The 21,302-nt window shown below is 40.6% G+C and overlaps 1 protein-coding gene across 4 annotated transcripts in view; it reads left to right on the forward strand.

Annotated features, from left to right (window-relative positions):
* Positions 1-21,302, forward strand: part of LOC109041967 (uncharacterized) — a 145,329-nt gene that overhangs the window by 103,661 nt on the left and 20,366 nt on the right. For 3 of the 4 annotated variants that reach the window (XM_019058498.2, XM_019058509.2, XM_019058518.2), the window contains exons 2-6: positions 16,006-16,227; positions 17,500-17,693; positions 19,602-19,685; positions 20,313-20,416; positions 21,074-21,166. In XM_019058498.2, coding sequence (XP_018914043.2) covers positions 16,006-16,227; positions 17,500-17,693; positions 19,602-19,685; positions 20,313-20,416; positions 21,074-21,166 — 697 coding nt within the window. The remainder of the gene's footprint in view (positions 1-16,005; positions 16,228-17,499; positions 17,694-19,601; positions 19,686-20,312; positions 20,417-21,073; positions 21,167-21,302) is intronic. The other variant, XM_019058506.2, reaches the window with a different exon arrangement.

Raw genomic sequence — 21,302 nt, forward strand, 5'->3', positions numbered from 1 at the left:
TCGGAGACTGAAAGCGTGCATACCATGCGTTTACATTTGATTTGGCGAATTTAATATCGAAATAACGAACGGCAGAGTCGAGGTTCCGGCATAGACATCGAATATTTTGAGGGAGTAATTCTTAACAAAAACATTCCAGTGGGGCATTTGTTACATTTGTTTTTAAAAAATGATCAATTCTTTGTTCTTTAATTTAGATAAGGACGACGAAAGTCCCACTGATTAAAATTTCAGTGTTTACGATCCGCTGATAGTTTATGGAATAAACTTCAGCAAACAAGCCTGATACTTCAGGTTAAAATAATAACTTAATTGTATAAAAACTGGCAAATTTAGAATCAAAGCATTTAGATAATTCAAAATGTATACACTCGTATTTACCAGTCCCCGTGTGATGAAGAAGACATCATTTTCCAATAATTTTGAAAAAAGAAACTAAAAAATGACTTGTGAAATAATGAATACTTTGGTGACTAGTCTTGAATAACGATAAAAAAAAAAAAAAAAAAAAAAAAAAAAAAAAAAAAAAAAACTTGTCATTGGACCTGCAGAAAGGCTTTACTGCTATTTGCAACGAAAGTTGAGAGAAAAAAGTTACTTGTTGACGCTATAACTTCATCTATTTTAACTTCATGCGGAGGGTCGTTAACACCCATAACACGGCTCAATCATTACAGGGCGTTTCGCGCCCGAAATGACATTTAAAATACCTATTACTTGCGTAAATAAATGCGCAGCAACGATGCGTGACCTCAACATAGGTTGAACACCGAGTCGGTTCCTAAAACTAGGCAACCATGCAGTGCGTCCTCTCCCTGGATTCTGGCTAATGCCTGCCTTCCCAGCTACCATCGACCCCTGCTCCCAGACATGGCGGTGACTGGCTAGCGCGACTACAGGGCATGACTTCCAGACCGCTGGAAACCCGCTCTTTTCCCCGTATAATCAAGAGTTAATTTTGCGAATAATCACAAAATATGGCAACCTGGCCTAGGCCTGGAGCAAGGGCGAGAACGGGGGGCAGGATTGGTCTACCGTGAACTCCTGCCGCGGCCAACCATCGCCCTCATTGTTGTGCCCGCTTTAAAATACATATTTTTCCGTAGGGTGAAATTGGAATTAAGGACAGCGTCGTTACGTCACTCGGAAAAATGACGGACACAAAACGTCGCTCTTCTAGCGTAAGGACATATCTTAGTTTCCACGTGAGCCCTGTTTTATTTATAAATCAATGCTTTCTGGGGCTCATCCCAAAATCGAGATACGCCATTACGTCGAAGGGGCGACGAAAAGAAGACCGATTGAGACTCCTGACACGCACGGTGTCTCCGTATCCTGGTAGTAAGAATGTTAACTACTCGTCTTCTTTTCGGGTGTATGCATAAGTAGTAAACCTTCGAAGGGTCTTTTAAGAAGATACCGACGCATTCTAGAGCATTAGTGCGAGTGATGATGGAGGAATTATTGTAATGACAGCGTGAGGTGCCGAAGATTGGGATTCTTATGATCGCTGGAATGCGGGGGCCGTAGCGTGTCATCGCTGGAAAACTTTCGCTTAGAAACGGACATCCTGGAGGGACAGTTAGATAAGTATTACTAAAAAACTCACCGTCATTCTGTGCATTCGAGTGGTTTCTCGTAGGGGTTTGATCATTGGTGACGGGCGGCTGTACTTTTGTCGGCGATCACATGTGGTGTATGGGTATTCATGTCCGACGAGGATTCTGCAAAAATACAAAAGATAAAATAATCTGGTTAATAGATTTCAGTCATGTAAATTTCTTGCAATTACATTGAGTTAGAGGTGTAAAATTTACATGTACTGCTTTGGAGCTTGTAGGACAAGTGTAAATTAACAATTTTTTTTTTATATAGCATTATCGGTGGGCGCATTCACGAAGTTATGAGAACTAACTAGAGTTATAGAGATATCTAAGCTGTATATCTAACTCATCTAAACTTTTGAGAGAAAAAATGCCAAGTAAGATGGACACTAAACAGAATTGATATCGCGCGCGCGATCAGGATGAATACGAAACATATGTAGTTAGAAAATCCGTGGAATCCAATTCCTCTGAGCAATGTGGCAATACCTTTTAATTTATTAGAGACCCAGAGAGCTTCCTGTTTTGGAAGTTCGCATTCTAAAGTAGGTGAAAAAATGGTATCACGTGGTGCTAAAAAAACATTTGGAAGAAACTCTCATTGTTAGAAAACCACAAAAAAAACTGTTTTCCCATCACAGCGCTGGGTGAAATTCCGTTACTGAATGTGCCTTTGTCTTCCTTATCGCACATACCTCGTTCTTGAAACATTTAGCGAGAGCATTGGTGAAAACTTGCGTAAACAATTCTATGCAGTTTTAATATATGCTATTGGGGACGCAATAAATTTCTCCAGGGAAGAGTATAATAATGGATAAATCTTAACCCTGGCAAATACCACCAATGTCAGCTTTGATAATTGTAAGTTCAGTGCCCATTAAGAGTAATATCCGCGCAAATCAGTTCTCAGGAGCTGAGCTGATACTGATCGAGTTTGACATCAGCATTCTATTACCACTGATATCAGTCTTTTTTGGCACTGAAGTCAAGATTAGAGGTAATCTAAAAACCACACGGATAAAAAAGAATTCCAGGAGAAACTAGATTCCTGTTAGGTTATATATAATCCCCATGAAATTTATTAATCACGACTATATTTTTGTCAAAAGTTGTGCTTTTGGTAACATTCACCAGCCGCGTAACCAGCGCTGTCAGAGATGTAGCATTGGATAGTAGATCTCCTGCATACTATAATTGAACCACGTTAAACAGAAAGGAACCAAGCCACATCAGCTATTGCCAAATTTAACAGGGGAATTCGATTTTTTACGAGAGAACGTTTGTGCGGATTCCTTTGAAAATGTTAAGGAATTTACTTTGTATTATGGAGAAAATTCATAGAAATTTGCACAAAAATCCGTACAACTGTTTTCATGTAAAAAATTAAATTGCCCTATTAAATTTGGCAAAAGCTGATGTGGCTTGGTTCCTTTTTGTTTAACGCGGTCCAATTCGAGTATCATAATCCAGAATTTAAAAATCACTGAAATTTTTCCCGCGCATATAGCGCTATTGCCGTTTCAATCACAGAAGGGGTTATCCATCTTATTTTGTCATGAGGTCTCTCAAAAATATACAATTGCAAGTCTCATTTTTAATTTCCGGTCCACTAATTACCTTTACCCTCGAAGGAGAGGATTACACGACTTACTCGAGATATCATCAACCTCTAAAAAATAGCTCATTTTCAAAACGTTTCGTAACACCTGTCGCGGGTGAGAACCGAAAGAGATAATAGACGCCTTGTTTAAGAAGAAACGGCCAAGTTGACTCGTTTTTGTTTTCGTATAATACGGCGCGGCGCGCGGTGTGGTCGACGTAACAGCGTGGGTGTTCTTGTTCCTTGTCCCCGGCACAATAGATCACGGGAGAAAGTGCAAATGATTGGTTGAATGTTCTCCCGCCAGAGAAGGAGAGAGAAACGTGGAGAGCAATAATATCAGGTATAATTTATTCATCGATCTGTGACCAGATCCGTGAAAACAGATCGGGTTTATCCCCCCGCTGGAAAGTTCCTGGGGAGTAATTTTATGCGAGGATGGCTGAAAATAGCGAAATAGGTCAGTCGTGCTTTCCGCAAAATGGTGTTTTGATGGTTAAATCTTACGAATATGTCTAAAACTGCAAACGCTAAACTTGCACGTTCAATCGGCGGTGCGGTGCCTACTAACTGGAAATTGAGAGGTTGCACAGTCAAGACGAAAATTGCTATGTCGCCTTCAATTTTCGAGGTAGGCCAGATACTATTCCCCGTTCAGCAACAGTTATCGATAAGACAATGTGTCTTGTGTCATCTACAAATCTTAACCTCGTATGTATGTACAGGTCGACAGGTCTATCTTCAACCTTGCGATTTGGAGCGATTTTTCAGTTCTTTGCTCTTTCTTTTCTATCGCTGCGTTAAAGTCTCCAAGGAAATGTACTGCAAATTGCCTACCCATGCCTCGCTACCTCAGGCATGTTCCCTTTCAAACTCTGAAGTGTTTACATTTTTAATGATGGTTTGATTAACGTAAAGAGCATACGATTCGCAGGGTGATGACTATTGATTCTGTGATTGACAATAAGAATATAATATACGGATGAAAATTCATTCCTAGATTTTCTTGCGAAAGTAGAAAAATAGGACTTTACTGAAGCTACTCAATATTCTTGAATTTGCCGTCAAGAAGATTTTCTCTTGAAGTAAGAAAATTGCTTGAATCTGGCAGATCTTATGGCTCAAATGTAAGCTACTAGCTTCCTAAATATGAGCATCTTGTATTCTTTTCCTTCACTGGAAAAAAACACATTGGAGCTAGAGTCCAGACTTTTAAAAACATCGACAAGAAAAAATACTCTTGATTCAATCAGATTTAAGCTTAAATCAAGAACCAAGCCTCTTAATTGGAGCGGATTTCCTTCTGATTTAAGCTTAAATTTGATTGAATCAAGAGTCCGTTTTCTTGTCAATGTTTTCAAGAGTCTGGACTCTAGATCCAATGTAGTTTCTTTTCCAGTGATGGCGACCAATTCAAGAATTTTTTTGCTAAGATCAAGCCACTTTCTTTCTGTGTTAAATAAGTAATACATGGATTAGAGATGGGAAGGGTCACTTTCTTGTCAAAAGGGTCTCAGCCTCTGTAGGTCTGCGGGTCGTATGTCGTTGCAGGAAGGGGTTATTAGAGTGTAATTGAAATGTGCTCTCTAGTCGCCGGCGCTTAATTGTTTGTCAGAGGTCGTTAACAGACGGGAGTGGCGCGACGCTTGTTTTTCTTCCACTTTCTTCTTTAATCCGCGTTGCCAACTGCCAACCCAGACTCACTCAATCACGCGGCACATGCGATGCATAGCAATGAGCGCGAAAGGAAAATTTTCCCTATTCGGTTTCGGTTGGCAACGCTTCCAGGAGGCAAAATATCTTGCAACTAGTACCTGTGTGGGGAGTAGGTACTGAACGCCCACCTGCAAACTTTTCGCACAGGAAATTTGTGCCTCTCTCTGGGTGACGTTGACACTTTAAGGCTAACATTGTGATTTTAGGGGAAAATGGGTCAGTTGCGCTCAGAGACAAGAGACCGTCCACTGGCCTCCTAGCGACAGGTGGAAGCTTTTACTTTCGGGGTTTCAACAATTCCTTATGGACAGTTATTAGGAAGCAACAGTCATCACCCTAATTTCGGCTGTTGACCTACCTACATGGTCGATGATAAGCTTCGGGTGACGTCATGAGCCAAACAAGTTTCACAAACTTCGGCCATTTTCGACTTGTTTGCAAAACGAAACTGCCGACACGTTGTTGAACATCAACCATGTAGGTAAGTCAACAGTAGAATGCTAACTCTCGAAAGCTACTCCCGAAAGTAAAAGCTTCAACAATGGCCAAGATACTATAGTGGAGGATCTCTTGTCTCTGGTTGCGCTGGTCACAGAATTGTTTTTTCGATGCTTGATTCTTGCAGATTAGCTAAAATTATAAGATCTGTTCGAACCGAAACTCTGTACGTTCGGTATTGACCGAGATAACGCCATTTGAAAAGTCGAGTTTTTGACGTCATCCACCGCGGTAGTGACACCCTTGTTTCTTCCACCTTGCTTTCATCAGTGAGAGGGACACACATTTGCACTGGTTAATACGCAACGTGAAACTCGGATAAAGTAAGGGGGAAGAAACCAAGGGTGTCGCGACCGTGGTGGATGACGTCATAATCCGAATTTTTTATAGCGCCATATCTCGGTTGGTACTGAACGTAGTAAGTTGCGGTTTCAATAGATCATATTATTAATGGCTTATCTGTAAGAATCAAGCATCAAAACACGATTTTGTGACCAGCACAACTGACCCACTCTGCCGTCCTAAGGAAGAACGCCGTATGAACATTTGAGAGTTGCCAAATTTCATTCGATAAAATGTTTACTTTTCCGGAAGGTTATGAATATTTTTCCTTGAAATTTTCAGAAACTTAAGGTGAAATTGCGAACAAAATCATCTGAAAAATTGGAAGGAAAATATTCATAAGTTTATAAGGAACTAAGTGCTTTATCAAAGGAAATTTGGCAACGCCTGAAGGTTCATAGGCGTTTTTCCGTAGCACGGCAGCATTAGAACTGGAAATATGGTGAACGACTTTTCAACATTACAGGAATGATTTTGTTTACATCGGTCCCTTAGATTTCCGAAAAAGGCTAAAACAGCTGAAACCACAATATTGCAGAGCGTCACAGGCATGGCAGTGCTTTCCCTGTAGATGCTCTAGTCGTAAAGACTGTCAATGTTGCCAACGACTGGTCAATTTCACGTATTTAACCTGATTAGCGGGGAGGAATTTCAAAAATTTTGCACGATTCGGCAACATTATTCGATCTATCAGGATAAATCGAAGGGACTCATTCCGATAGAGGTTTGAGCTTGGACTTTTTACCGTCAGCTTTCTCCGGGCGAGAGGGAAAAGAGAATCACCTATTTTGTAGTTTATGCTACTGTCTCCTTTGCAACAACCTCAGAAGCTCGCTTTATAAGGCGTTGCTCAGGACGATAATAAGCGCTGAATCTTGTCGCAGTGATTGAGGTACATCAATTCTCGAGAGCGAATGATGCTAAGCTTTTAACACTTTCCGCGGGACTCGGATTCGAGATTGCGGCGCTTCCGTTGCGTCCCAATTTCACTCTAAAATTTGGCCGTGAAATTCGTTGAGTAATCTTCCTAAATAATGATCAAAAAAGTTTTCTCTCTCATTGTTTTTTGGCTTTTATTCACGTATGAGTATTGCCTGAAATCTCTGAAGGAATAGAAAAATGTGGGCATTTGCGATGAGCTTGAATATGAGTTGGTGGTTTGGGTATAATTTAGTAATTTTATGTCTTTTGATCGAAAGTTCTGGTTTGATTGAAGGTTATGGATTGGGTCCCCCTGGCCAAAAACGTAGAGGATGCCCTGCCAAATCGTGGATTGAGGGAATAAAGGCATTAAATGAAGAGATGCAATCTGCCGGAGCAACTTTGGCAGGATCGCTATCAGTGGCGGTTGGAAGTCACAGAGCGCACTAAAGCGCTGTCAGAGTCACTTGTTAGTAGTAGTATCTCAAGTAGAATCTCAATCTATAGGGATGCAAACTCAGGAGAGAAATTTTCGGCGAGTGAAGTAATTTTCTTAAGTTTTTAAAGTTTCCATTACCCTCAAATTACTTTACGAGGACGTGCTTTTAGATTCGATGCAGTGTAATTAATAAGCCCCTAAATAGCGACATTCACTTCATGAAACAGTAAATTCCGCTCCAGGCACAAATCGCTCAAGTTTTTTTTTTTTTTTTTGGGGGGGGGGGGACAAAATAGACGCCGGAGTGAAGAGTTTCACTTTCAAATTTTTAACAGTGTAGATACACACATGGAAAATGACTTGAAGTCATATGAAAAAGGAAATTGATCGCGTGCTGCAACTTACAAGACTTGAGGGCTGAGGGCTTCGTTTTGAATATCATCTGACGTCCCAGAAGAAAGTGATACGAAAGTCTCAGGGACATTCAAGGTTTCTTCAACGTTCACAGGACCTCTATTTATCTTGCATTTTATGCCCTACGGCGGGCGCTGTGCTTGTATTTGCGTCGCACTTGCGTTTCGTTTAACCGATGTGCGTTCAACCCAGATTCGCCGCCATTTTTCTCTCAGCATTAATCATCGATAATAATGCGCCTCTTAAGTCCTCACAGCCGCAAACGCTGACCTTTCTACTTGGACGATGATCGAAAGTAGTTCTATGCCTTTAATCTTCCACTCCTTTTATCGCACGTGCTCCAACTAGTGCAAATTCTAATGATTGAAGATACTTTAGTGGCACACCTAGAAAGTTATCGGTCGATTCTGAGGTACATTCTGATCAGTGAAGAGTATGATATTGTATTTTACACGAATTGCAACTCTTTTAATGGGCAGAATATATAACACGTAGGTTTTCTTTGCTTATTCCTATCTAATAATGGTTAGCATTATGTTTTATCTTACAATTAAGAGAACTTCAGCGTAAGTTAATGTTTCTTTAGCGATCTATCTCGCTAGATGAGACTTCACAGGTGATGGGCAATTTCATTATCAGCTATGTAGGGATCTTCTTCTCTCTGCCAGACTATCGAAGTATAACGCACTCAGCGAAATTCCAGTGAAATGGACTGCATTTTGCAATTAGAAACTACAATTGTTGACTCATTTTAGGAACTACGTAGGTACCATTAGTTTCCCTGTGCACATAAGTGTTTTTATACGGATGAGCCAGAAATTGTAGTTTCCAATTGCAAAATGCAGTCAAAGTGATAATCAAATTATTTAGCTCTGATGAAACTAACTTCTCAACAGTCCAAAGCAAGGAGTTTTTACAGAAGACGTTAGCTATTCATACATATATATTTCAAACCGCCTAAAGATTTTATTTTCAAATTTTTGGTTGACGAGCATGTGTAAAATTAGTAAGGAGTCAATTCTGGAAAATGCAACGTCATCATAGAAATGAATACACCTTGGAGAGAACTCTCGAATCATTCTTTGTACGTTCAATAGTTTGCAATCTTTGCGCCACGGACGAGGCGAAGTTACATTAAAATTGGCCCGATGACGTATTTGGCGGTATTATCGCATGGAACTTTTAAGCTCATAATAACGCCCGCGTTGAGAGCGGCTTAAAATTTCACCGTCGAGCGAACTTTCCATTTCCCTCGCGACACTCGACAGCCGAGGTGCAAATCTGCCATGTTGAGGAAAAACACCGTATAAACCTTTGAATGTTGCCAAATTTCCCTCATGAAAACTTCATTCTAGAAGAAAGTTAAGCATGTTTTCCTTTAAAACTTTCATATATTTTAGATTAAATTGCGAGCAATATTATCCGAAAAATTGGAAGAAAATCATCGAAAATTTTCTCGATAAGTTTGTGTTTTATCGAAGGCAATTTGGCAACGCCTAAAGGTTCATACGGCGTTCTTTCTTAGCACAGCAGAAATCACGTCTCGTTGAGGTCGGAACAAACTACCGCCGCACAGTCGATCGAGTCAATTGGACAGGTCGGACATGAAATTTTTGACTAAAACTGCAAATTTTGGTGTTTGTTTTGTCATCTTTTAAATTTCAAGGGGTGTTCCCAGAAGAAAATTTCACGAAGAAACCAATAAAACCACCTCAGGATCTCAAAGTTTTGTATAAATAGAATTATAAGCGTGTAAAATTTCTAAAATTTGTCCGACCTCTCCTATTGACTCGACCCACTGAGCGCCGTGTCCAGAGCAGCCACCATTCACGGCGAATCACGAGCAGGGCTCCCCAAATCGCCAAATCGGGAGGTCACGAAAAATTCGAGCCGAATCGATCGGGGCATCACGCTAAGGACCTAGACCCTCCCAGTGAAAGTTCAATCCGGAGCTACAAGGTTATTCATCCGTCACAATTAATTGCTCCTCAATCCTCCTCCTCCTCCGAAGACATCGTTGTTGCGTAAGCGCGTTTTCGTTCACGTTGCATTAACTTCACAGGATCCGATCCGATTGTTGGCAACAATAAGTTTGTTGCAAACTTTAGCTGGAGCGAAAATAAGATATGTCTCGTATACTGCTTTGCTAAGGGATAAGGTCTCATGAAAGGTCTTATGTAGAGTCCACCTCTACATCAAGACAAACTCTCCATGCAAAGATAAGAAGCAAATACATTAGCAGTGATGCCGTGTTTTCAGTTCTGCAGTCCCCAAATAAAGTGACAGCCCTGTCAATGTTTTTGCTCCCTATCTTTGCATGGAGAGTTTGTCTTGATGTAGGGGTGAACTCTCAGGGTAGGGTGGGATATCCCCTCCATTTTGACCTCAACTTGAGAGCTTTTTTTGAGCTTGGGAGATTATTTCAGAGAAAACCAGTGGCACCATCGTGTTTCTCGCGAACTTTTACACAAGAATCAACAGTCAAATCGCAAATTCCTCACACATGCAACATCTCCATTATCGCTTGCAGAAACTTTGCAATTAATCTCGACGATCGCAGCACCATCCGACTACGGCGGGCGTTTTCAATGTCAATTATTTTAATTGCTCCGGACTACTCGGATGCTGACGGGCGGGGACTTTCAAATTTTGAAAGCTGCAGTCTACTTTTTCGCCGGTGAGTTGTTTCCCTCTCGACGCGGAGCCGTTAGAGTTATTGACCTCCTCCAATCAATCGAGGGCGGTTCAATTGACTTTTCGATCGCTTGATCCCGAGACGCTCGCCTAGATGCGCCGGCTCCATGCATCTTCGCTTGCACTCGAGCTCGCTGCAGAGTTTCGCTCCTCGCTCGATCCAACCTTGCAAATAGGAGTATTTCGCAGAGATTTTTTAGTCTAAAAATATTCGTCTTTGATGCAAGACTGCATAATGGAGATGTTGCACGTGTGAGGAATTTGCGATTTGACTATCGATTCATATGTAAAAGTTCACGAGAAACACGGCGGTGCCACTAGTTTTCCCTGAAATCATCTCCCAAGCTCAAACAAGCTCTCAAGTTGAGGCCAAGATGGAGGGGATATCCCACACTATCCTGAGAGTCCACCTCTACATCAAGACGAACTCTGAATGCAAAGATAGGGAGCAAATACATTGACAGGGCTGCCGCTTTATTTGGGGACTTCAAAACTGAAAACACGGCATCACTGCTAATGTATTTGCTCCCTATCTTTGCATGGAGAGTTTGTCTTAATGTAGAGATGGACTGTCGATAGCGTGGGATATCCCCTCCATTTTGACCTTAACTTGAGAGCTTTTTTTGAGCTTGGGAGTTGATTTCAAAAGAACCAGTGGCACCATCGTGTTTCTCGCGAACTTTTACTTAAGGATCAACAATCAAATCGCAAATTCCTCACACATGCAACACCTCCATTCCCGTCTTTTGCAAAAACAGCGGAGAATATACATACACATTGCTATATTGATCAGTAAGAGGTGTTTTCAAGAGCTCATGTGACTAAGAGCACTTACATCCCTGAAATGTAATTCACACAGGAATTTATTACAAGGGTTTATCTGATTTATAGGAAAATTTACTGATATCGCGTCAAAACAAGCAACAGCAAACAAACAAACAGAAACAAATTTGAGACTACGAGGCCAAGAATCATGCCTAATGCACTTACGGCTCCTTCATTTTGGGAAGATATGCAATTTGATTTCCGGGGAGTTACTTTAGTTGCTCGAGATCAAAGCGAACTTAAAAACAATTTTTCGAACTCAAAGCTGTTGATGCTTATCAGATTTTTTGACCAACTCACTCAAAGTGCCTTCATTTCCTCAAGATGTGTATTTTGATTTCCGGGGAGTTGAAATAGTTACTAGAGATCAAACTGAACTGGTAATGACATTGCGCTGAGCCGTGTTCTACCTGATTCGCTCTTAATTTCCTCATTTCAAGATTAAAGTTGTTCTTAGATTGGGTACTCTTGAAGTGGGGGCAACAATATCCAAGGGCTCGATTTCACCATTTAACCGACAGAAAAATTTTACTCATAAACAGGCACCCTCCGACACTGTCAAAATCAGATGTCTGGCAGTCTGGCTACCAGCTTTAGCTGCGGATATGGTAGATAACATCAGTGCACCGGGGCTATTTGCTACTCTTTTTCTCGACCGGCGCGATGACTCTTCGCGTCGTCGTGCGAATGGAAGATTTCATCTTTGAGGAGCAGGGCTTAAAATTTACTCTCACTCCTTTCTTCTTTTTGGAAACTCGTTGAATTATGTGCGAAATGAAGATTAAAGATCTTACTACCATTTTTAGATGTGGAAGCTACGATCAGTCTTGAATAGCATAAAATAAGAGAAAACCCTCTTTCTACCCGCAGCAGGTTTTGTCTCTAGATTATCAAAAATACGCTGTGAAATCGTATTTTAAGTCAGTGAGTGCTGTAATACTGTGTGATACACTATGCGTCAGTTGGGTCTCAAATGAAAGCTGGATTCCTAACTAGTGGAGTTTTGGATCAAAATACTCGTAAACTCTTCGAGACACATCATGTCAATGTCTACGAAAAAATCTAGAGAGCTCTTCAGCTCATTAATGAACAAAATTCAAAGTTTATGAGTCGTTTTTACATTTATCCCTTCTAAGTTTCCGATTATCGGAGACGAATTGGATTGCATTTTGCAAAAAGGAACCACTAGCATTGCAATGATGCTAAGATTGTGCAACTTCATCTTTTGCAATAAAATTGCGGAAATCGTGAAAAAATATGAAATTTAGATGGTAATTTTGGTCTTAAATTTACAGTTTTTAGCGAGTAAAATAGAAACTATTAATGGATAATCGGGTTTTTCCTCCAAGACAAAAGAAGTTGCACAATCTTAGCAACATTGCAATGCTAGTGGTTCCTTTTTGCAAAATGCAATCCAATTTGGGTTAGCTAAACCAAAGTTCGACTTCTATGAGTTTAGTTTCCTGAACCAATTAACTTTGGTGTACGATGTAAACTGAGCTTCTTTCACCCCACGGCAGAAAATTTCGCTTCTAGCGTCTCTAAAGCTTATGGCGTCAAGTTCGAGGGGACAATGGGACATTGACCGATCCGTGGAAGTCGTCCCCGGCTCCTCAACACTGAGACACACTCGAACCTTACGACGATAGACGTCACGTTTATGATGAGCAACGGTGACATTAATGCGTGGCACAGTGCGCTCGGCTGTTTGCGTTTCGGCCGGGCGTTCGTGCGTTCGCAAGGTTGTCAGGTCGTGCGATATTATATGTTTACCTCATGTGGGTTTACATGGGGGGAGTGCTAATTTTTTAGCACTATCTAGCGACAATGTGCGTTCGACGCATCTATTTCCGTTGTGTTAGAGCGCGGGTGCGGCCGAGGCAGGAACTCCACTTTTGGTCCACGTCGCGCACTCGCGCCACGCGCATGCGCATGCAAAGCTCACGCGCCCTATCGTAACGTGCGTTGCATCGACATATGACGTCACCCGTTAGATAGTTACGGTTATGATGAAGTGGACGCACCTCTCATCGTTCATCCGAGACTATGTTGAGATGCAATTGTGTTGCAACACACTTAGGGAAACACCTACATCGTAGTCGATTGACATTGAAAGAGTGAATGAAACGAGGGGGCCTCCCTCTGACCGCTTTGCGGCAATAATAACCTGGGACAATGATCAAAAATTTGAAGAAAGCTTCTTCGTCCTACCGAAAGTCGAAAAATCATGGAAATTGGCCTGATAGATCTCTAGTTTTAAAAAAAGTAAAAATGAGAAGGAAAGCCACAGCTTTCACGGTACCTGTAATAATATTTGCATACGCATCAGCGTAGTGGAGTATTTAACTAGCGGAAGATTGAAAGAAAAACTGTCAAGGTGGTAATGAATTTAGCATGTACCATATCTATATATTAGTTAGAAAGGAGGTGTGAATTATTGCAATTTACACCAGACTCAATTGCCATTTGACTGTCTTGAAATTAGAGCATGACTAAACACGTAATCTCACCACAATTTTTTGTTGAGGGCACTAAACATTTCCAAAATTAACTCATCGGTGGTGGATTAGCACTAATATTACAAGTTTAACTGATTCAAACTTCTCACTCTTACTGAACCAAAATCAACGTGCTTAAGTCAAACTTACCACGACGAGCTTTATTTTTCGACAAAACAACTGGAAATGAATTTCATTAAAATGTTCTTGCCTCTAATGCATGAAGCACATAAACTTATCGAGAAAAATCCAGCACGTTCAGAGATTATTCTGTTGAATATCATAGTTGCATTAATTTAGTTCCAAATTTGTTCACGAGCACTTCAATTTTTTGACGGAGATAAGTTTAAATTTTTTTGAAAAACAAAAAAAAAAAAAAAAACAAGAAACGCTAATTTTTAATATACAATCTAAAACTTGAAATGCTGATTGTTTCCACCGTTTTCTACGCACAGTTTTGATTGCAACATAGAACAGGGAACGTGTGTCACATGTTGATTTGGTGCTCCCGTCCAGTACTCTTTCCAGAGAGTATTGATCAGCAGTAGCGAGGTGGGAATGATCAATTTTCTATATTCACCCATTTGAAGCAATGGTTAAAAATCGATTATTAAGGTGTTCGTTGCAAACGCCCCTGTTTATCGATTCTTTTCCATAACTTTAAATGGCAGATCAATCGATATATCGCAAAGTGCGCCGCGCCACTGTGTTGAAGACGGGGGCCGGAGCCAGACTGCAAGACCTGGGTCCGGCAAGTCTTCCTGAATCTGTGACCCCGAATAAATCAGCAACGATTCGAACCACTTAAATTGTACGAACGAATAAAAAAAAAAAGAGTAGGGAAACAAAAAACCCAATGACCAATAATCCACGAGCAAACCGTTACAGTGCAGTTTTTCGCCGCCGGGGGCCGGTAACTGGTAGCAGCGATCCAGTGAATTCCTGGGTGTTCCGGATTCACCGGTCAAAATGCAGCGGAGTCCTAGTTATATCGCCGGCAACGACCGACGATTAAGATTACAGCTCGAATGACAAGGAGGAAAAGGGATTACTCGCTTCGTGCTACATATTTTTACGGTCCATTAGACAATTAGCTGACTGACTGATTGCCGACTCCGAATCGAATCTGCACTGAGCTGTGATGATGTTGGCACAGTTCGGAGATAAATCTCCCAGTCCTTCCCGTGATTTTCCGGTCCAGCTCCTCGATTTTTCTTCCCCGGTAGTTGATGGACTTTTCAGTTTATACAGAAATTCGTTTGCGGGAATTTCAAATATTTTCATCGCAGCTTTTACGAGTAGAAGTAGCATAGTCACCGACGATAATGAGTCGGACGCACTGATCACAGAACCGTGTTTCTATGACTTAAAGTACAGATTACCAAAAAAAAACGACGCACGACGGGACACGTTTCGAGTCTTTTCTTCGGAAAATAAGACGATTGGACTACATTTAGCATTTAAGAACTATAAATTGTGCCTCAGTTTAAAACCATCGTATGCACCACTAGTTTCTCTATCCAGATGAGTGCTTTTACAGATGGGTCAAACACATACTTATGGACTGCTCTTCCCTCCGATATCTCCAATCACAGATCTACTCCCCTACAATCAACAGAAATACAAACCCCCTTACATGCGATGAACCCATATTACCACCAAAATTCTAAAACTCTACACCTCTCTTAATTTAAAAATCTAAATTTTCGTTTATACTCCCATTTTCAAAATTATCTGTAAAGACATTAATAGCCTGAGACGCTGAATGTCTTAAATTATAATAACTAACTAACTAAATTTACAGTTCCGAATTGCAAAATGAAGTCCAATTGATGTCAGGTAAAAGAAAGCTGAAAATTGCCATGGCTTCTTCAATCCTGGTTCCATCAGTGATGCACCTGGAGTTGGCTTACAAATCAAGAGTTTTGGAAAAAAAATCCGTATTCACTATAATATTCTATATATTGTTTTACATAAGCCACTTTCTAGAAGGATTCTTTCTACGTAATGACGTCAGACGCATGCATTAGTTCGACCAAGGCATCTATTGGGAGCAGCCAAAATTTGCTGAGGTAGGCAAAACATCCAAAAACGTCGAAAATATGCTCCGAAATTGCCCCAAAAGTATTAAATTGAAAGTAGGGAAGGATGACCCTTGTCCTCTCCAAACGCCCCTAAATAGCATTATAAATTCAATACTGTGCTATTTGGCTCCTGGCAGCTTTACGAGAACCAGCCTCGTAATATTTTACTTTTCAATATAATATAAAATTATAAACGTAACGCGTAACGCGTAACGTATAACGCCTGAGACGCGAGGCGCTTCGACCGCGAAGCGGTCAGGTGGCGTAGCCCCTGGTGTAAAATAATTGTACATGCATTATAATGTTTTCCTTGCACATAAATTGACGGAAATCAAGTTGAAGACTAATGAAAATAATTTTCTGTTGACAGTCGGCTGAGGGAGATCCTCGACTTGCCGTCCCTCGAGTATCCATCAAGCCCCGCCGCCGTTTCCACCTCAAAGGCGTTGACTCTAGTCTCGGTTCAGCCGCGCAAAAGCTGCAATCGGTGCTACAAAGCGGCCCCACTTCGTCGAAAATGCTTCAAGTGTCGTATGAAAGTATGCCGGGCATGTTCCTACAAAGGATTCTGCTCCACTTGTAGGATACCAAGGTAATATCCTCGCTCAATTAGAATTCCTCCGCATGTATCTTCTCTACATTACCCGAGTTTCTTAGGCATCGATCTGTCTTCCGGAGTCCGATGAATATGTAATTCGTCCCGACTTACTATTTAGAGGGCTGTAAAAAGTCGTAATGATATTTCTAAAGGAATTATTAAAGGGACACATGACGCAGTGACTGAAACTTAAGAAATATCAGATGACACGTTGTCATTAAACACGAAAGTTATTTGAAGTAAGGCAAACATAGACTCAGGGCTCTTACAGGTCGAGTGAAAGGGATAAATTACGTCAATTGAGTTTTTCCACTTACAGTATTTGACCTTTCCATGGACGATTACGCGGTTATGGTTTTTACAGAGGTGATGGTTTCATTGGATTTTATGTTACACTAGATTGAAATAGTATGGGCGTACTAATTTAACATGGTACTCGTAAATGCTTATGCAATAGATGTTCCGGAAAAAAGATGGTGCACTTCGGGGTAGTTCGGGTAGTAGTGGGGTAGTTAGTGAGAGTTACACATTTTTACTGTTATTTTTTTAATTTTTCCATCTTTCATTCTACTTCTCCTAGTTTCTAAGGATAACTACTGTTTACTTTGTTTTTCATACAATGCAGTCTTAATTTTACAACAACAATAACAACAACAAAAATAATGTTCCTCCTCAATGCTCCGACCTCATAGCCAAAGGCAACCCGGACGACCGCCCAAGAGATGGGCACAGAGCTGCCTTTCATCCCCGGAGAATTAAGTGATCTCTCTCATCGGCATCATATTACTGTTTTAGAGGCTAGACAAACAGGGTCACGGCCCTAGTCAGAAGGCAGAAGAAGAAGAAGAAGAAAATAATGTTCAGAGTATTTTATGGATTTTGTACCTTTACCATAGATATCTCAGTACCTTTGTTTTCAAACGTGTTAAAAAAAGAAACTCCTCAATGCCACAGTGAATTTAGTGTTCAGTTACAATCAAACTGAGAGTAAACATACAAATATTTCAAATCCAACAAGAAGAAGTTTATCAATACATTGCTGAAGAATAATTATACCGATGGCTAAAGACGGATTTCTTGAAATTCATCTACATGTAGGCAATCAGGAATCCATTGTAACCATTAACATTATTTTTCCATCCGAGCATCAAAATCCCTCCCAAGATGTAACAACTGAAAGAATCTATGAAGCCTGGTAAAACCACTGAAAAAAGTTACTTTCCAAGAGCGCAGGATGTTGACGAAAACGTACTTTGATTTTTTCAGAGATGAAAATCGGAAGACAGGGGACTGGTTTTATCAACGACTCCAGAAAGAATTCAACCTCAAAGTGGCGGCCATAGCAAATAACTCGGATCTCGATGGAGAAGTACGGGAGTTTATGGAACGTCTCGTCGAGACTCTCGTTGGAGGAAGTCTTGATGACGTATCACTCACTCCACTGTCTGATCATCCAGACTGTAAGTAAAGTACTATTTTCATCCATCTTAAAAGTATCTTATAAAAAAGAAGAAGAAGAAAAAAACCCTTAAAGCTCTTTAAAAAAAGCTCAGATTAAAACTGCAATGGCTGGAAAATTTGAGTGATTTCTCATTACCTTGCACTATACAGGGTGTTTCAGACCACCCGTACCAGGCCTTTTTCTCGGTTGTTTTAGGTCGCACGAAGTCAGGGACCGCGGGGTTGAAAAGGGAATCGACCCCAAGGAATCCGAATTTCGTGGTCCCGAAACCCCCCCCCCCCCAGCCCCCCTTGGGGGGTAAAGGGGGGGTCACGATGCTAAAAGTCACGGTTCCCGACCGAATTGCGGATACATCGCATCAGAATTGAAAAGCACGGAAAATTTCACGTGAAATTGACCCCTAAAAATCCAAAATCGGCCCATCTAAGACCCAAAAATGATCCCCTAAAGAGGGGGACAGTGCCTCCCTTCATAATTTCTCTTTGGTCTCAAAATTGACGTAGATTCTCCAGAAAAAAGACGGATTCCCAGGTAATCGACCCCGAGAAATCAAATTTCATGGTCCCGAAGCTCCTCTAGCCCCCTTGGGGGGTAAACGGGGGGCCCAATTTATAAAATCGGGGCTCCTTTCCGAATCGCAAATTGATTGCATCCAAATTGAGGAGCAGAACACATTTACATCTTAAGTGACCCTCAAGAGTTCTAATTGACCCCCTGAACGGCAGAAAGTAACCCCCTGAGGAGGGGGGCTTCGCCCCCTCCAAAAATTTCTCATGATTCCTCTTTGGTCGCAAAATTGACGTCGATTCTCCAGAAAAAGACGGTTTCCCAGGTAATTGACCCCGAGGACTCTGAATTTCATGGTCCCTGAGCTCCTCGGGGTTGATTACCTGGGAAACAGTCTTTTTTTGGAGAATCGACGTCAATTTTGCGACCAAAGAGGAATCTTGAGAAACTTTTGGAGGGGGCGAAGCCCCCCTTCTAAGGGGGTTACTTTCTGCCGTTCAGGGGGGTCAATTAGAACTCTTGAGGGTCACTTAAGATGTAAATGTGTTCTGCTCCTCAATTTGGATGCAATCAATTTGCGATTCGGAAAGGAGCCCCGATTTTATAAATTGGGCCCCCCGTTTACCCCCCAAGGGGGGCTAGAGGAGCTTCGGGACCATGAAATTTGGATTTCTCGGGGTCGATTACCTGGGAATCCGTCTTTTTCTGGAGAATCTACGTCAATTTTGAGACCAAAGAGAAATTATGAAGGGGGGCACTGTCCCCCTCTTTAGGGGATCATTCTTGGGTCTTAGATGGGCCGATTTTGGATTTTTAGGGGTCAATTTCACGTGAAATTTTCCGTGCTTTTCAATTCTGATGCGATGTATCCGCAATTCGGTCGGGAACCGTGACTTTTAGCATCGTGACCCCCCCTTTACCCCCCAAGGGGGGCTGGGGGGGTTTCGGGACCACGAAATTCGGATTCCTTGGGGTCGATTCCCTATTCAACCCCGCGGTCCCTGACTTCGTGCGACCTAAAACAACCGAGAAAAAGGCCTGGTACGGGTGGTCTGAAACACCCTGTATTTGCAACTCAGAACAGCCTTAAAATATTTCTTACACATATAAAAATTGATAAGCATCGCAAGAATTAAGGGGTTTTCTTTTTAAAAAAAGAAGAAAAAAAGATCGCGATGATGTAATGTAAATGTGGTATTGCATATGCGTTTTGCCCCTTCTCATACGAGAAGAAACTGAAACAGATTACAGAATCAATATCCAAAATAACATCACATTTTTATGTTTATTACTCACGAGACAATAAAAATACGACATTTGCGGTGCATTTTACTCTACCTAGAACTTTTGAGTTTCGATTATTTTATAGAGTTTAATCAAAATTTGTATGATTTTGCAGATGATGGACTTTGTGATCGGCATCAAGAAATTTTGTCTCTCACCCTTGCTCGCCTCTCATTCGGCCTGCATATGGCCATCGCAAGTAAGCTGGCGTATTTTGAAATGCGATTTCCTCCTCTATATTATTCTTATTATCTCTCTTTATTTACACTGTCAGAGTTCCTTCCCTTCCTTTCACAAAATTTTTCAAGCAAAACTTGGCAATTTTATTGGTCAAAATTTCGAATTTCTGCGAGTGCTCGACGAATTTGTACTTTATCGAGTGGGGAAAAGCATCAATATATATCAAAACAAAACTTGAAACTTTAAATTTTTTTTTTCTGACTATTTATTCAGCACATCTTGGTTGACAAATTTAGGACTATTCTGTACAGTTAAAGGAACTTGGAATAGTAAGTGGATCCAACCCCCATTTCACCACCGCGAGGATTACGAAATCTCCGGAGAAAGTGTCTCTTTTACTTCTTTTAGAACGATCTTCTTTTACTACTTTAATTATATTAATTCTAAATAGTAGGGTATCTAATCCTAGTTTTTAACAGAAATTTAAATTTTTATTGTTAAGATTTTTTAATTTAGCAGTAGTGTTATAGAAAATATATAAGTAATAAATACGAAAAAAGAGAAAAAAAGGTGAGAATTTGCTGGCAATCTCAATTCTTGAAATTATAAATTCGATGAATCTATCATATTTTCTTTTCCATTACAGACAAGCCATTGCCAGAACTTGAGTCTCCATCGACAGTTACATCCGAGCTGAAAACTCAAGTTCAAAAACTAACGGATGAAGCTTTGACACTTCCAGAACTTTTGGTAAGCCAATACGATCTCTGTCTCCTTCATTCTAAGCACACCTACAGTTAATCACCGAGGGGACTGCTTCGGTGTATATTCTGCATAAAATTCTTGAGGATGAGCATTCCAAATCCCTTTTGATGGGCCCTCTCCCTCAGCCTCAGCGTCACTCGCTACCCCACGAGCGAGGTGCTTAATAATACGAGGTAGTTCAGCGAAAAACTCGCGGTTTGAGGTCAAAAATATTAATTTTCAAGTTTCGATGCTAAAACTTTCTTGTCTCAAAAACTTCGGGTCGAAGTTTCAAACTATAATTTATATTATTAATGATGTTATAAGCATTTAAGGTGAATCATTCTAATTTCAACAAAGATTTGCTTGAAGTTGCCGTTTTTTGTCCTCAAACAAAATTGTTCACAAAGTGTAAATTGTAGGGATGTTGGAAGTTTTTAGCGCCTGAGGCTGCAAAATTGATTTTTTCACGTGGAGGTGTTGTATCTCATTTATCATTCTAATCCTTGTGGCATGTCTAGCCTAACTCTGTCACACATTATAAAAATATCAATGAAGTGTAGCCAAGTATCTTGCTTACAATTTTCCTACATTTACTGTTAGTTCTTTTCTCTAATATTCTTTAAAAAAGTATTTCTTAATAAAATATTTTTCGAATTACAGGATGAGGATTTCATATCAAAAAGTTCCGTGAACACAGTCAATTTAGATGGACAAACGTACGAGGACATATTGGCGAAAGCTATCATCAACAAAGTATGTGTACTCAATGATTTTAACTAATAGTAGACGAGCAATTTGTTTACTAGACCTGAAAAAAAAAAATTAAAAAATAAAAAAAAAATGTCTAATTTCACTGGAGCGAGAAAACTCCATGAATCGCTTTGCACAA

The sequence above is a fragment of the Bemisia tabaci genome, chromosome 6 (genome assembly GCF_918797505.1).
Source record: "Bemisia tabaci chromosome 6, PGI_BMITA_v3".
NCBI lineage: Eukaryota > Metazoa > Arthropoda > Insecta > Hemiptera > Aleyrodidae > Bemisia > Bemisia tabaci.